Source organism: Babylonia areolata, chromosome 23 (genome assembly GCF_041734735.1).
Source record: "Babylonia areolata isolate BAREFJ2019XMU chromosome 23, ASM4173473v1, whole genome shotgun sequence".
In the NCBI taxonomy this organism is placed as follows: domain Eukaryota; kingdom Metazoa; phylum Mollusca; class Gastropoda; order Neogastropoda; family Buccinidae; genus Babylonia; species Babylonia areolata.
This window is the reverse complement of record NC_134898.1, coordinates 50737433-50752432: the sequence shown is the minus strand read 5'-3', so window position 1 is coordinate 50752432 and position 15000 is coordinate 50737433. Positions and strand designations below refer to the sequence as shown.

The 15000-nt window shown below is 47.5% G+C and overlaps 1 protein-coding gene across 3 annotated transcripts in view; it reads left to right on the top strand.

Moving 5' to 3' along the window:
- LOC143298341 (androglobin-like) overlaps positions 1-15000 on the top strand; it is a 225790-nt gene that overhangs the window by 50927 nt on the left and 159863 nt on the right. Inside the window, exon 1 of one of the 3 annotated variants that reach the window (XM_076611215.1) lies at positions 5853-6048. The exons of the other annotated variants lie outside the window; for them this stretch is intronic. Within the exon in view, the coding sequence (XP_076467330.1) occupies positions 5981-6048 (68 nt within the window). The 5' untranslated portion in view covers positions 5853-5980. Of the gene's footprint in view, positions 1-5852; positions 6049-15000 lie in introns of those variants that run through there. 3 annotated transcript variants of the gene reach the window in all.

Genomic DNA, 15000 nt, shown 5'->3' with positions numbered 1-15000 from the left:
CACCCCACTGTCCCCCACCTCACTGTCCCCCATCCCCACCCCACTGTCCCCCACCCACACTTCTCCACATGGGTGATACTGACCCACTTTGACAGATGAGAGTGGCAAGAGTCAGCTGACATTGTTAATTACTAGTCACTGGCTAGATTTATTTCGGTTGTCAGTGTTGTTTATGGCCTTACTGCCTCTCGCTCTCGCTCTCTCTCTCTCTCGATCTCTGAATGATTGGATAAAACGACACAGTAACTTCATATGTATCACATGGGCTGTTAAGCTTATGACAGTAAAGTGTCAATGTGTCAAGTGTCTCTCTCTCTCTACTCTCTCTCTCCCTCTCTCATGCCCCCCTTCCCCCCACAGTCTCTCTCTCTCTCACCCCCCCCCCCCCCAACACACATTCGGAAACACGGACATATACACACACTACACATCCACCTGCGCACACTCATTCCCTTTACCTCCACCCCCCTCACTCACTCTGCCCCCTCCCCACCCCCCCCCCCTCATCCTCAGGGAAACACAACTCACGGGAAGGGGAGAAGGGGCGGAGGGAGGGGGTAGGGAGGCGGGGGGCGGGGTGGGGGGAGTAGAGGGTACTGCTTTATAACACCTGTCACTCCGACCTTGATCCTGTCTGAGCAGCAGTGTATGTGTAGTGTGTGTGTGTGTAGTGTGTGTGTGTGTGTGTGTGTGTATGTATGTAGCGTGTGTGTGGTGTGTGTGTGCGTGTTTGTAGTGTGTGGTGTGTGGGGGGTGGGGAGTGGGGGTTGGGATGGGGGGGGGGATTTGGGGTGTCAACGATAGCGTGTCGAGTTGAGTTGAGAGGGGCGTGTGCGCGCGTGTTCGTAGAAGAAGGGGAGTGAGAGTGATTTGCTGGACGGGAAGGTGATGGTGATGGTGGGGGGTGGAAAGTGGAGGGGGGTTTGGGGTGGGTGGGGGGGGGGGGGCGTGGTCATCTTCTTTGTGTTGCAGATGATTGTAGAGGCAGAACGACTCCGATCTTCGATCCACAAGGAGCTTTCTGGAACAGACAGCTCTCTGGAAAGTTCCGCGGCCATCTTGGATCTTGTGCATGCGCACAGAACTTTTACTCCTCGCAATCGCGACTGAACAATACCAAAGGCGATCGACGTGCATGGGCAAAAGCAGTAAACATGTGCTGTCTGCTACCTGTTTCTTCATCAGGTAGCCTCCATTGCTACAACCAAACATTGTACAATGAAGTGCCATGGTGTGCACAAAAAGTAATGAAGCAAAAAGTCGAAACCAGAAGCCTCAGTACTGTTTGACATGTTCTGCCTCTCTCAGTCGCCTTTCTTGCTCGCAGTTTCGGAGAGGCAATCAACGTCTACAGCACAGATCATGTGACGTGCCTCTCTGTAAGTCATGTAAGCACGGAACTTTCCATGCAGCCGTCTATTGAATCCTACCAGTCTACTTACAAGCCGTGGCGGAAAAGTCAGTCGGTAGCCATCCCCCCCTCCCCTCCGGCTCTCTCCCCCTCCCATCAGCTTCCCACCCCCCACATCCTCTCCACGCACACACTCCCCTCACGCCCCCAACGAAAGGCACGTGACATTTATATGTCACACGTACTGCCAACACCGCCATCACCACTTTCCAAACCCCGACTTTCAAACTTTAACTCACTCAGTACGGCCAGTCCTCTCTTCTCCTCTACACGGACCCCTCGGATGTCAGTGGGTGTCTGAATGACCCAACCTTTAGCTTCCGTCGTCAGAATTGTGGTATTCTTTGTCAACATTCACCTCTTCAGTACAAGAGCCCGCCTTCCGCTTGCAATATTTTGATGGTGGTAATTGGGGTGAAACGCTGTTAACTTCGTCTCTTTCGCCGTTCGTATGGAGAGAGTTAAACCCATGGCAGACACGTCGCCTCTTCTGCGGGGCATAGCAACCGCACAGTTCAGTACGGCAATCGATGGAGAACGTTGGTCTTTCTGTTGATATGGCTTTTTAGTTAGGTATCCTGGTTATTGCATGGGCTTTTTAGTCAGGTACCCTGCATAGGGTTAAAATGACATAGGTCTTGGCTGTTAGTTTCTTGTTCGGAGTCGTCAGACGTGGTGTCAGTGGCAATTTGTTGCTTCTTTTGCGAAACGTCGATGGTGTTGGGAGTAACTGTGGCTTTTTTTAAATGATTTTTTATATATTTTTTTAATGTCATTTCTGTTTGTGTCAAGCTGTTTTTCACTGTGAAAAATCACATAACTTCTGGTATTGGTGTGCGAAGAGTTGTGCTTCTGAATTGTGTGGTGGTTTGTTGTTGTTGTTGTTGTGTTGTAGTTGTTGTTGTTGTATTTATATATCTTTTTTTCTTCATGGAGGGAAGTGGAATGATTCTTTTTTTAAAGTTGCTGACAGGGAAAGGAAATGCAAAGTCACACTGCTAGAGTGCTGGTTGGAAGAGGAAACACAAGTCCCCATAAGGTTCAGTGCTAGTAGGGAAAGAAACCACAGATTCCCACCTGGTTTACTCATGAAGAAAGGAGCCACCAATATCTCACTTTGCTGCTGGTGGGGAGAGAGAAACCACTCGTTCCCACTGAGACTGCTGGCCTAGGTTGCAGGCAGAGAGATGAACAATTAGTTCCCAATAGGTTGCTGGCAGGAAGAGAAACCACTAGTTTCCACTTGGTTGCTGGTAGGAAGAGAAACCACTAGTTTCCACTTGGTTGCTGGCTAGAAGAGAAACCACTAGTTTCCACTTGGTTGCTGGTAGGAAGAGAAACCACTAGTTTCCACTTGGTTGCTGGCTAGAAGAGAAACCACTAGTTTCCACTTGGTTGCTGGCTAGAAGAGAAACCACTTGCCTCCATCCAGTAGGTTGCTGGTAGACTTGGAGAGAGGAACGCTAGTTTCCAACTGCTGGTAGGAATAGTTCCCACCAGACTGCTGACTGGGAGATGAAGCACACGACCCCGCTGCAGGGTTGCTGCTGTTGGGGTAGAGGGAGCACAAGGTGCCAGTCAGCCAGTCAGTCAGCCAGTCAGTCAGTCAGTCAGCCAGTCAGTCAGCCAGTCAGTCAGCCAGTCAGCCAGCCAGCCAGCCAGCCAGCCAGCCAGCCAGCCAGTCAGTCAGTCAGTCAGCCAGTCAATCAGTCAGCCAGTCAGCCAGCCAGTCAGTCAGTCAGCCAGCCAGTCAGTCAGCCAGTCAGTCAGGGAGTGAGTCATGCAGTGCTTTCAGCTTCAGCGCAGTGAACCCTTGGCCAGGATCGATGAGGGGAACACGGAGCCCCAACAGGCCCGGGGCATGTTCCACCCTGCTGTTATCATAGGGATGAGTGGCACGGCAAGTGGTTCTAATCCACTCCACGCCTTCAACCCTACCTCTCCCCCCCGCCCCCCCCCCCCCCCCCCCCCCCCCCCCCCCCCCCCCCGACCTCTCTCCCTCTCTCTCTTCTCTCCCCCTTCTCTCTCTCTCACCTGTGGGTACCATAATATTGCCAATCTCTCTCTCTCTCTCTCTCTCTCTCTCTCTCTCTCTTTCTCTCTCTCTATCTCCGGCCCCGCATCTCTCCCTCACCTATTCTGTGGGTGATATAATATTGCCAATCAATCTCTCTCTCTCCCCCCACCCCCAGTTCCCCCCTCCTCTCTCTCTCTCCGCGAGTCAATGAGTCAGAGCATGCGCCGTTGTGTTGCTGTTCATATTGTTGTGGAATTGCGATGGTGCTGTTTTGTCTTTGGCGGACAAGTGTTTGTTTGGACGATGGCCAATTCTGTGACCTGGCCCCTTTCTTTTCTTCCGGCTGATGAGTTTTCAGCGAGACATTGATTTCACTTCCTTCAAAGTGATTTGTTTTTTTGCTTTAAAAAAAAAAATTTTTACGACGGTGTTTTCTTTACAAAATTTATTTGATATTGTGGCTTGTTTGACTGTTGCATTTTCTCATAGTCTGATTATCAAGATTTCTTTTTTTTTCTTTTTTTCTTTTTTAAAATAAACTTGATGCTTGCCTTCACGTATTTTATTTCGCAGTGTGATTTCTTATCAACGGGTGCTCTTCTTCAATACGGTTTATTTCATGTGGGGTGTTTGTTTCTGATAAAACGCTGGTTTCTTCTCAAAATTATGATGATTTTTTTCTACTTCTTTTCTTTTTGTGTGTGACATTGCTGCGTGTGTGTGTGTGTGTGTAGGGGGGGTGGGGGTGGGGAGGGTCTTCATAAGTGGTGGTGATATATCATTTCGCCATGCTGAGTTCTTCGTTGAGTGATACGTGTGTGTGTGTGTGTGTGTGTGTGTGTGTGTGTGTGTGTGTGTGTGTGTGTGTGTGTGTGTGTGTGTGTGTGTGTGTGTGTGTGTGTGTGTGTGTGTGTCTGTGTGTGTGTCTCTGTGTGTGTGTGTGTGTGTGTGTGTGTGTGTCTGTGTGTGTGTCTGTGTGTGTGTGTGTGTGTGTGTGTGTGTGTGTGTGTGTGTGTGTGTGTGTGTCCATGTACGGGTTCTTTACAAGTGGTAGTAACATGACATTTCTGAGTGATACGGGTGTTGTTGTTTTTTGTTTTGTTTGGTTTTTTTGGGTGGTGGTGGTGGGGAGTTGTTTGTTTGTTTTGTTTTGTTTCGTTGGGTTTTTTTTCCCTTTTATCTATTTCAATCCACACCGTCTGTTTATTTATCGGGTCGATAACTTTCACGTCGGACAGCCGCTGACTTTATGCTCCTTGATACTGGGTCCCCCCCCCCCCCCTCTCTCTCTCTCTCTCTCTTTCCCCTTTATTTCAAGCACACAAACGTGGGTTTGGTTGATTTTTTATTTTGATTTTTTTAAGAATCACATCGGCACGAGTCTTGTTCTTGTTTTTCATGGTTATTTTAACCTGATGGGAAAACAACAACAGCTTTGTTTAACATAAATTGTACAGAGTACAAGGGTGCAAGCTGCAAACGCTCGATGAGTAAGACATTGTTTTGGAACACCCCTCCCTCCCCGGGAACTCCCACCCCCCTTTTTATCTCGTGTGTGTGTGTGTGTGTGTGTGTGTGTGTGTGTGTGTGTGTGTGTGTGTGTGTGTGTGTGTGCAAATACTCGAAGAGTAATACGCTGTTCTTGAATATCTTTTCAAGCAAACACTCGAAGAGTAAGTCTTACTTTTTTTTTCTTTTTCTTTTTTTATCCCCTTTTCATGTAATCGATCGAAGGTTCTTTTGTTGTTGTTTTTATAGCCCCCGATTTATGTTTCTTTATCACTTCAAGTTTCTCGTTGCTTTCAGAACCAAGCTTTCTTCTGAACTTTCAGTCGTTGGAAGATGGTACTGTACCGAATCCTTTTCGATACGGAAAAGTCAAACAGCCTGTCATTGAGGGATACTCAACCTAACAACCCAGCCGACCGCGAAGACCAGTCCAGCACTGTCACACTGAATCAACACACACTGCAGTATTGTATATAGTCAGTCGTGTCCGACTGTGACCACCAAGACAGAAGAGGAGACATCTGCTGTCCTGACTATTTGAGCTAGAATTTGATTATAGTCTGGAATGTCTTGCCCAAGTTACATCCCCACTCTCTGGTTTTTATGATAGTCGACGTTGGGATGGTTATCCCAAAGGCCAACTTGTCTACAAGGCTGCAGCACTAAAAGAGCCAGTACAGTCTTGCCTCCAAATTTCAGAGTCAGTCATAGTCCTTCACAAAAGACGAAGCTGTAAATGACTTTCCACTGCAGCGGGGAAACAACTAGTTGATCATACAGCTCTCAATTTCCTGTTGACCCAAGCGAAAGCTTATGTCAGTACCAGAGTGTGTGATATAATTCTACTGTTGTGTAAAAAAGAGAGAGAGAGAGACATCTGATGGTGGAATGTATGTGACTGTCTCGTTGGGTTTAGGGCGGTGAAAGGTGGGGTCGTGTTCATTCCTGTGGTTTGTGGGCTGCACTTGGGGATCTGTTTACATTGTGTTTGAGCTCTGGCTGTCTGGCTGTCTGAGCCAGCTGTGTGAAGCCGTACCATCAGCATGGCCGTACAAGTCAGCATCAGCAGGGAGACACGAAAAAGTCTCACTCTTGGCTTGGGGAGACTGAGGTGAGATCCTTCTCCTCTCTGTCTCTGTCTCTGTCTCTGTCTCTGTCTCTCTCTCTCTCTCTCTCTCTCTCTCTCTCTCTCTCTCTCTCTCTCTCTCTCTCTCTCTCTCTCTCTCTCAGAAGCAGCAGCAGAATTTTGGACTTTGATGCACGCGCTTAACGCGAAGAGAGACTGACCACAGAACTGTTGTGTACGTGTCCATTAAATTTTGTGAAACGTTTCAGGTCACTTAACTCATGGTGCATTTATTTATTATTTGTTTATTTGTTTTTGGTGTATATTTGATAGATGCTTTTGACTTCATGTGCCCCCTTGACATTAGAACTTTGAAGTTAATGTCAATAAAATGCCAGTGTGAAAGCCTCTCTCTCTCTCTCTCTTTGTCTCTGTCTCCCTCTTTCTCTCTCCGTCTCTCTCTCTCGCTGTCTGTCTCTCTCTCGTTGTCTCTGTCTCCCTCTCTCTCTCTCCGTGTCTCTCTCTGTCTCTGTCTCTCCCACAGCGCGCGCGCGCGTGTGTGTGTGTGTGTTTGGTGTCTATCTATCTGTCTGTCCGTCTGTCTGCCTGTCTGTCTGTCTGTCTGTATATATCTGTCTGTGTGTCCATGTCTTTGTTAATCTAGAAAGGATTGTCGGCTTCTTGTTCTGTTTGTTTGTCTGTCTCTCCATCTCTTTCTGGCAATTATTGCTGCACCTCTCTCGCTCGCTCGCACTGTGTTTATCTGTTCGTCACTCGTTTGTCTGCCTGCCTGCCTGTCTGTCTGCCTGCCTGCCTGCCTGTCTGTCTGCCTGCCTGTCTGTCTGTCTGCCTGCCTGTCTGTCTGTCTGTCTGTCTGTCTGAATCTTACTCCCCCTCCCCTTCCCCTCAGAGGGCCGGATTTAAAAAAAGCAATTGTGATTATTCCCTTACCCTCGTGAAATAAAATTTCGTTCATTCTCTCTCCCTCTCTCTCTCCCTCTCTCCCTCTCTCTGTCTCCCTTTCTCTTTCTCTCTCTCCCTCTCTCTCTCTCTCCCTCTATCTCTCCCTCTCTCTCTGTGTCTGTCTACCTCTCTCTTTCTCTCTCTCTCTGTGTTAGATAACTGTCTTTCCTTTCCTGTATCTTAACTAAACGTAGCCTATCGGTCGCAATGAGGGATATCTGACGTGGAACACATAATGATGTACGAGTGATAAACTCAGGTAGGAATAAGAAAGAACTGCCGTGTGAACATCTTCAACAAGGTCTATAGAAATGTCACACACACACACACACACACACACACACACACACACACACACACACACACACACACACACACACACACACACTCACTTACCATTATGCAAAAGTATGTTCATTCAATAAATGCATTGAAAAAAAAAAGTGGATGCACAAACCTCTGTTTTTGTGTGTGTGTTTTTCTTTCTTTCTTTCTTTCTTCCTTTTCGTTTTTAATGTCCCGTCATATATACTGATGATTGTAGTAGGGAATTGTGCTCGTCTGGGGACTGTCGATGTTGCGTCGCGAAAAGGTCACACACCTGAGAAGACCCTGCACTGCTGCTGCCGAGAAGCTTCGGGTGGTGGTGTTCAGTGGGCAGGTCTGTTTTGGTGACATCAGGAAACGTGTGGTGTTAGTCGTGGCTTTCGGTTAGCGCGGTGTGGTGTGGTGTGGTGTGGTGTGGTGTTGGTGTTGGTGTTGGGGTGGCGTGGGGTGGTGTTGGTGTGGTGTTTGTGTGGTGTGGTATGGTATGGTGTGGCGTGGCGTGGTGTGGTGTGGTGTTGGTGTCGGTGTGGTGTGGTGTGGTGTGGTGTTGGTGTGGTGTGGTGTTGATGTGGTGTGGTGTTGGTGTGGTGTCGGTGTGGTGTGGTGTGGTGTTGGTGTGGTGTGGTGTTGGTGTGGTGTTGGTGTGGTGTGGTGTTGGTGTGGTGTTGGTGTGGTGTGGTGTTGGTGTGGTGTGGTGTTGGTGTGGTGTGGTGTGGTGTTGGTGTGGTGTGGTGTTGGTGTGGTGTCGGTGTGGTGTTGGTGTGGTGTGGTGTTGGTGTGGTGTGGTGTGGTGTGGTGTTGGTGTGGTGTGGTGTTGGTGTGGTGTTGGTGTGGTGTTGGTGTGGTGTTGGTGTGGTGTGGTGTTGGTGTGGTGTGGTGTTGGTGTGGTGTTGGTGTGGTGTTTGTGTGGTGTGGTGTTGGTGTGGTGTGGTGTGGTGTGGTGTGGTGTTGGTGTGGTGTTGGTGTGGTGTGGTGTGGTGTGGTGTTGGTGTGGTGTGGTGTTGGTGTGGTGTGGTGTAGTGTTGGTGTGGTGTTGGTGTGGTGTGGTGTTGGTGTGGTGTTGGTGTGGTGTGGTGTTGGTGTGGTGTGGTGTTGGTGTGGTGTTGGTGTGGTGTTTGTGTGGTGTGGTGTTGGTGTGGTGTGGTGTGGTGTTGGTGTGGTGTTGGTGTGGTGTTGGTGTGGTGTGGTGTGGTGTGGTGTGGTGTTGATGTGGTGTGGTGTTGGTGTGGTGTCGGTGTGGTGTGGTGTGGTGTTGGTGTGGTGTGGTGTTGGTGTGGTGTGGTGTGGTGTGGTGTGGTGTTGATGTGGTGTGGTGTTGGTGTGGTGTCGGTGTGGTGTGGTGTGGTGTGGTGTTGGTGTGGTGTTGGTGTGGTGTTGGTGTGGTGTGGTGTTGGTGTGGTGTTCGTGTGGTGTGGTGTTGGTGTGGTGTGGTGTTGGTGTGGTGTGGTGTGGTGTTGGTGTGGTGTGGTGTTGGTGTGGTGTTGGTGTGGTGTAGGTGTGGTGTTGGTGTGGTGTGGTGTTGGTGTGGTGTGGTGTGGTGTGGTGTTGGTGTGGTGTGGTGTTGGTGTGGTGTTGGTGTGGTGTGGTGTGGTGTTGGTGTGGTGTTGGTGTGGTGTTTGTGTGGTGTGGTGTTGGTGTGGTGTGGTGTGGTGTGGTGTGGTGTTGGTGTGGTGTGGTGTGGTGTGGTGTTGGTGTGGTGTGGTGTTGGTGTGGTGTGGTGTTGGTGTGGTGTTGGTGTGGTGTTTGTGTGGTGTGGTGTTGGTGTGGTGTGGTGTGGTGTGGTGTGGTGTGGTGTTGGTGTGGTGTTGGTGTGGTGTGGTGTGGTGTGGTGTTGGTGTGGTGTGGTGTTGGTGTGGTGTTTGTGTGGTGTGGTGTGGTGTTGGTGTGGTGTGGTGTTGGTGTGGTGTGGTGTTGATGTGGTGTGGTGTGGTGTTGATGTGGTGTGGTGTGGTGTTGGTGTGGTGTGGTGTTGGTGTGGTGTGGTGTTGGTGTGGTGTTTGTGTGGTGTGGTGTTGGTATGCTGTGGTGTGTTGTGGTGCGCTGTGGTGTGGTGTGGTGTGGTGTGGTGTGGTGCGGTGTTGGTGTTGGTGTGGTCTGGTGTGATATGGTGTGGTGTGGTGTGGTGTGGTGTGGTGTTGGTGTGGTGTGGTGTGATATGGTGTGGTATGGTGTGGTGTGGTATGGTGTGGTGTTGGTGTTGGTGTGGTGTGGTGTGATATGGTGTGGTGTGGTGTGGTGTGGTGTGGTGTTGGTGTTGGTGTTGGTGTTGGTGTGGTGTGATATGGTGTGGTGTGGTGTGGTGTGGTGTGGTGTGGTGTTGGTGTTGGTGTTGGTGTTGGTGTGGTGTTTGTGTGGTGTGGTTTTGTGTGGTGTGGCGTGGCGTGGCGTGGTGTGATGTGGTGCGGTGTGGTGTGGTGCGGTGTGGTGTGGTGTGGTGCGGTGTGGTGTGGTGTTGGTGTGGTGTGGTGTTATATGGTGTGGTGTAGTGTGGTGTGGTGTGGTGTTGGTGTGGCGTGGCGTGGTGTGGTGTGGTGTCTTGTAGTGTGATATGGTGTGGTGTTGGTGTGGTGTGGTGTGGTATGGCGTGGAGTGGCGTGGCGTGGTGTGGTGTGGTGTGGTGTGGTGTGGTGTTGGTGTGGTGTGCTGCGCTGTGCTGTGGTGTACTGTTCTGTTCTGAGCTGTGCTGTGCTGTGCTTAGTCAATCGGATGGGACAACACACCGAAGTCCAGTGTACAGTATGCATTTAGCGCACGTAAAAGAATTCACGGCGACAAGAGAGTTGTCACTGCCGGTAAGATTCTGTTGAAAAAATCCACGTTGAAAGTAAGCACAAATGAAGACTCTGCAGACAGTTACAAAGAAAGAAGAAGAAACATAGTGGGGTGGCGCTGCATTGTGGCGACGCCATCTCTGTGTAGAGAGCATCCCGAATTTCACACAGAGAAACCTGTCAGTTGTGGCACAACACAACACAACACAACACAACACAACACAACACAACACAACACAACACAACACAACACAGCACAGCACAGCACAGCACAGCACAGCACAGCACAACACAACACAACACAACACAACACAATATGGTGTGGTAACACATTTTGGGAAGGAACTTTTGACAAAAAACTTAAATCTGTATCAGTAATAACCACCACCATCATCATCATAAAATATCAGTACCATCAACAACATTTTAGATAGAAATGGGAATGATGATGGTAATAATGATGATGATGATGACAACGATGATAATAATGATGAAGATAATAACTATGATGATGGTGATGAAAATAATAATCATGATAGTAATAATAATAATAATAATGAAGATGATAACGATGATTATAATGATGATGATGAAGATGATAACGATGATTATAATGATGATGATGAAGATGATAACGATGATTATGATGATAACAAGAATAGCAACAACAACAACAATAATAATAATGATGATGATGATGATAATGATAATGATGATAATATAATGACGATAATGATAGTAATAATTATGATAATAACGATTATAACGATAATGATGATTATGATTATGATGATAATAACAATTATAATTGTAATAAAGTAATAAAAAAAATAATAATAAAGAAGTAACAATGATAATAATAGAATCATAATGTTGATGAGTGACAACAGCAACAATTAGACTGTTACCACAACTACAACTACAAAACACCACCTGTAACACCACATCACCACACCACCACCACCACACCACCATCACCACCACCACCACCACCACACCATCACCATCACCACCACCACCATCACCACCACCACACCACCACCATCACCACCACCACCACCATCACCACCACCACCACCACCACCACACCACCACCACACCACCACCACCACACCACCACCACCACCACCACCACATCACCACCACCATCACCACCATCACCACCACCACCACCACCATCACCACCACCATCACCACCACATCACCACCACCATCACCACCACATCACCACCACCATCACCACCATCACCACCACCACCACCATCACCACCATCACCACCACCACCACACCACCACCATCACCACCACCACCACACCACCACCACCACCACCACCACATCACCACCACCATCACCACCATCACCACCACCACCACCATCACCACCATCACCACCACCACCACACCACCACCACACCACCACCACCACACCACCACCACCACCACCACCATCACCACCATCACCACCACCACCACACCACCACCATCACCACCATCACCACCACCACCACACCACCACCACACCACCACCACCACGCCACCACCACCACCACCACCATCACCACCATCACCACCACCACCACCACCACCATCACCACCACCACCACCACCACCACACCACCACCACACCACCATCACCACCACCACACCACCATCACCACCACACCACCACACCATCACCACCACCACACCATCACCACCACCACACCATCACCACCACCACACCATCACCACCACCAACACTAATATAACAACAACCATTACAGAGTTTCACCGTGCGGTGTTTCGTGGGTGGGGGAGGGGGGGGGGGTGTGGCTGGGGGGGGGGGGAGGAAGGTGTAGGAAGGTGGTGGGGGGTCCTTATAGGCTGTTAGCAGAAGTAGCCTCTTAAGTAGGCTTGAAATCAATTGAACGAAGTTGCCCTAATGCTCCTTCTCCTCCACCAGACCCTGTCTATGTAATTATAATCCCCCTGCAGAACTGACATGCTGGGATTAACAGCTGTGTCTTAACACGTGGTGAGCTGTCATTGTGTGTGTGTGTGTGTGTGTGTGTGTGTGTGTGTGTGTTACCCCCCGTCAGATATATCCTGTTTCCTGCCGTTGTTTGAAAGCTGCCAGTCGCTTGCCTCCAGGCTACGTCCACAGTTTCCGAGGCGTGTTGTGTTGTTAAACTCTGGTGTTTTGGCGTACCTGTACTGGTGGGGGATTTTTATTTATCTATTTTTATTTATTTATTTATTTATTTTCAATTTGATTAATTTTGTGAAATAGATTTTGTGGGCAAAATTCTGTTTGCTGTTGGAGGAGAAAGCCTGTGTTTTAGTTTGTGACCAAATAGAATCCTAGTGTTTTTGTTTGTTGTTGTTGCTGTTGTTGTTTGTTTTGTTGTTTTTGTTTTTTGGGGGGGGAGGGGGGGGGGGAGGGGGGGCGTGTATGTTGTGCTGTTGTGAAAGATGTCGAGTTTTGAAGAGAAAAAAAAAGACAAAAAATGGAGGGGGGGGGGGGGGGATGAAAAGAAAAGAAAAAAAAAAGCAGTACTTTTTTTTTCTGGATGACTATATGGACAAACGACAATTTTTCTTTTGATAGCAGCGAGCTTCCGTCGTTACAGTTTATGATTGGAGACACGATTCCGGTCTATGGTCCAGTAAATGCCTTTTGCTAATGACACTGCATCAACAATGTGGATGGGGTAAATATAAAAAAGATTTTTAAAAGGACAAATTTGGAATGCTAATGACATGAGATGAACAATGTTGATAGCGAAAAATACAAAAATGAAAATAAATGAATAAACAAGTAAATAATTAGATGGATGAATGAATAAATAAATAAATATAGATAGATAGATAGATAGATAGATAGATAGATAGATAGATAGATAGATCAATCAATCAATCAATAAATAAAGAGAAACTTGGAATGCCATTTGCTAATGACATGAGATGAACAATGTTAATAGGGAAAATACAAAAATAAAGAGAGAGAGAGGAGGGGGGGGGGGGGGGGGGGGGGGGAGGGGGGTGACTTAGAATACCTTTTTGCTAATAACATTACTCGAACAGTATGGATATTGAAAATAGCCAAAAAGAGAGAAACTCGGGGAAACTGTTCGGCAATATCCTGAAGGTCATTATTATTGACAGTGCACGGGGACTGATGCAAAACAGACTGAGAAAATAATACAGTTAAACAAGACCCCCACCCCGCCACCACCCACCCCCACCCCACCCTCCCTGCCCTCTGGCGGCGCTCCAAAATATCAAAACAACAAAGAAAAAAAAAGAGAGAAAAAAAAAACAAGGAAAGCTAAGAGAGAAAAACACCATAAATAACCACAACCAGGTAACAAGTAAAAGCAAGAAAGCTAAGAGAGAAAAACACCATAAATTACCACAACCAGGTAACAAGTAAAAGCAAGAAAGCTAAGAAAGAAAAACAACATAAATAACCACAACCAGGTAACAAGTAAAAGCAAGAAAGCTAAGAAAGAAAAACAACATAAATCACCACAAGCAGATAACAAGCAAAAGCAATAGAAACGAAAGAAACGGAAAGAATGTAGCAAAACAAAAACAATACAAAAGAAAAAAAGAGAAGCTCGAAGGTGACTGTATAGGTGGAAGTGGACAGACAATGAAAACGAGAACAAAGAAAGCGACAAAGAAACAACCCAGAACAAAGGATACAAAATAATAATACGTTCAAAGGAGACAATAAAGTGGAAAGTAAAGAGCATGAATAGATAGATAGATGAATGAATGATAAACCAACAACAAAAAACAACCAAGATAGCGACAAAGAATTAAACAACCAAAACAAAGGATACAACATAATATGTTCAAAGGAGACAATAAAGTGAAAAATGAAGAGCATGGAAAGATAGATGGATAAATGAATGATAAACCAACAACAAAAACAACCAAGACATAGCGACAAAGAAACAAAGGGGGAAAAAAAGACATTTCTGATGAGGCAAGTGAAAGTTCACAAAATGAACAGATGATTTTTTTTTTCAAATTGTATGATATGTAAATAAATAAAGAGATACGTAGATGAATAAATGAATAAATAAATTGATAAATAAATAAATAAATAAATACATAGACAGATAGATGAAAGCAATTAGAACGAAACAAAGACAGCGACAAACACACGAACAAAGGAAAATAAAGGACAATATTTTCTAAGGAGGCACCCTGTAGCAGAGTCTGTCTGTCAAAGCATACGTTGTACTTATGATCCAGCGGCCGGGTCACCAGTGGTCAGGGTTCGAGGCCCCGTTTCGGCATGGTGTTGTGTGTGTGTGTGTGTGTGTGTGTGTGTGTGTGTGTGTGTGTGTGTGTGTGTGTCCTTGGGAAAGGGCACTTAACTCCGATCTTCCTCACTCCACCCAGGTGGTTTGATCGGGTACCTGACTTGAGTGTGGGGAAGATTGATAAAAGTGGCGAGGAGAGGAGAGAATTGGGCCCCCCCTTCCTACCGAGCCTTTGACACGGTGAATTCACTGCCGAGCCTTTGACACGGTGTATTCACTGCCGAGCCTTTGACACGGTGAATTCACTGCCGAGCCTTTGACACGGTGAATTCACTGCCGTGCCTTTGACACGGTGAATTCACTACCGAGCCTTTGACACGGTGAATTCACTGCCGAGCCTTTGACACGGTGAATTCACTGCCGAGCCTTTGACACGGTGTATTCACTGCCGTGCCTTTGACACGGTGAATTCACTGCCGTGCCTTTGACACGGTGAATTCACTGCCGTGCCATTGACACGGTGAATTCACTGCCGTGCCATTGACACGGTGAATTCACTGCCGTGCCTTTGACACGGTGAATTCACTGCCGTGCCATTGACACGGTGAATTCACTGCCGTGCCTTTGACACGGTGAATTCACTGCCGAGCCTTTGACACGGTGAATTCACTGCCGTGTT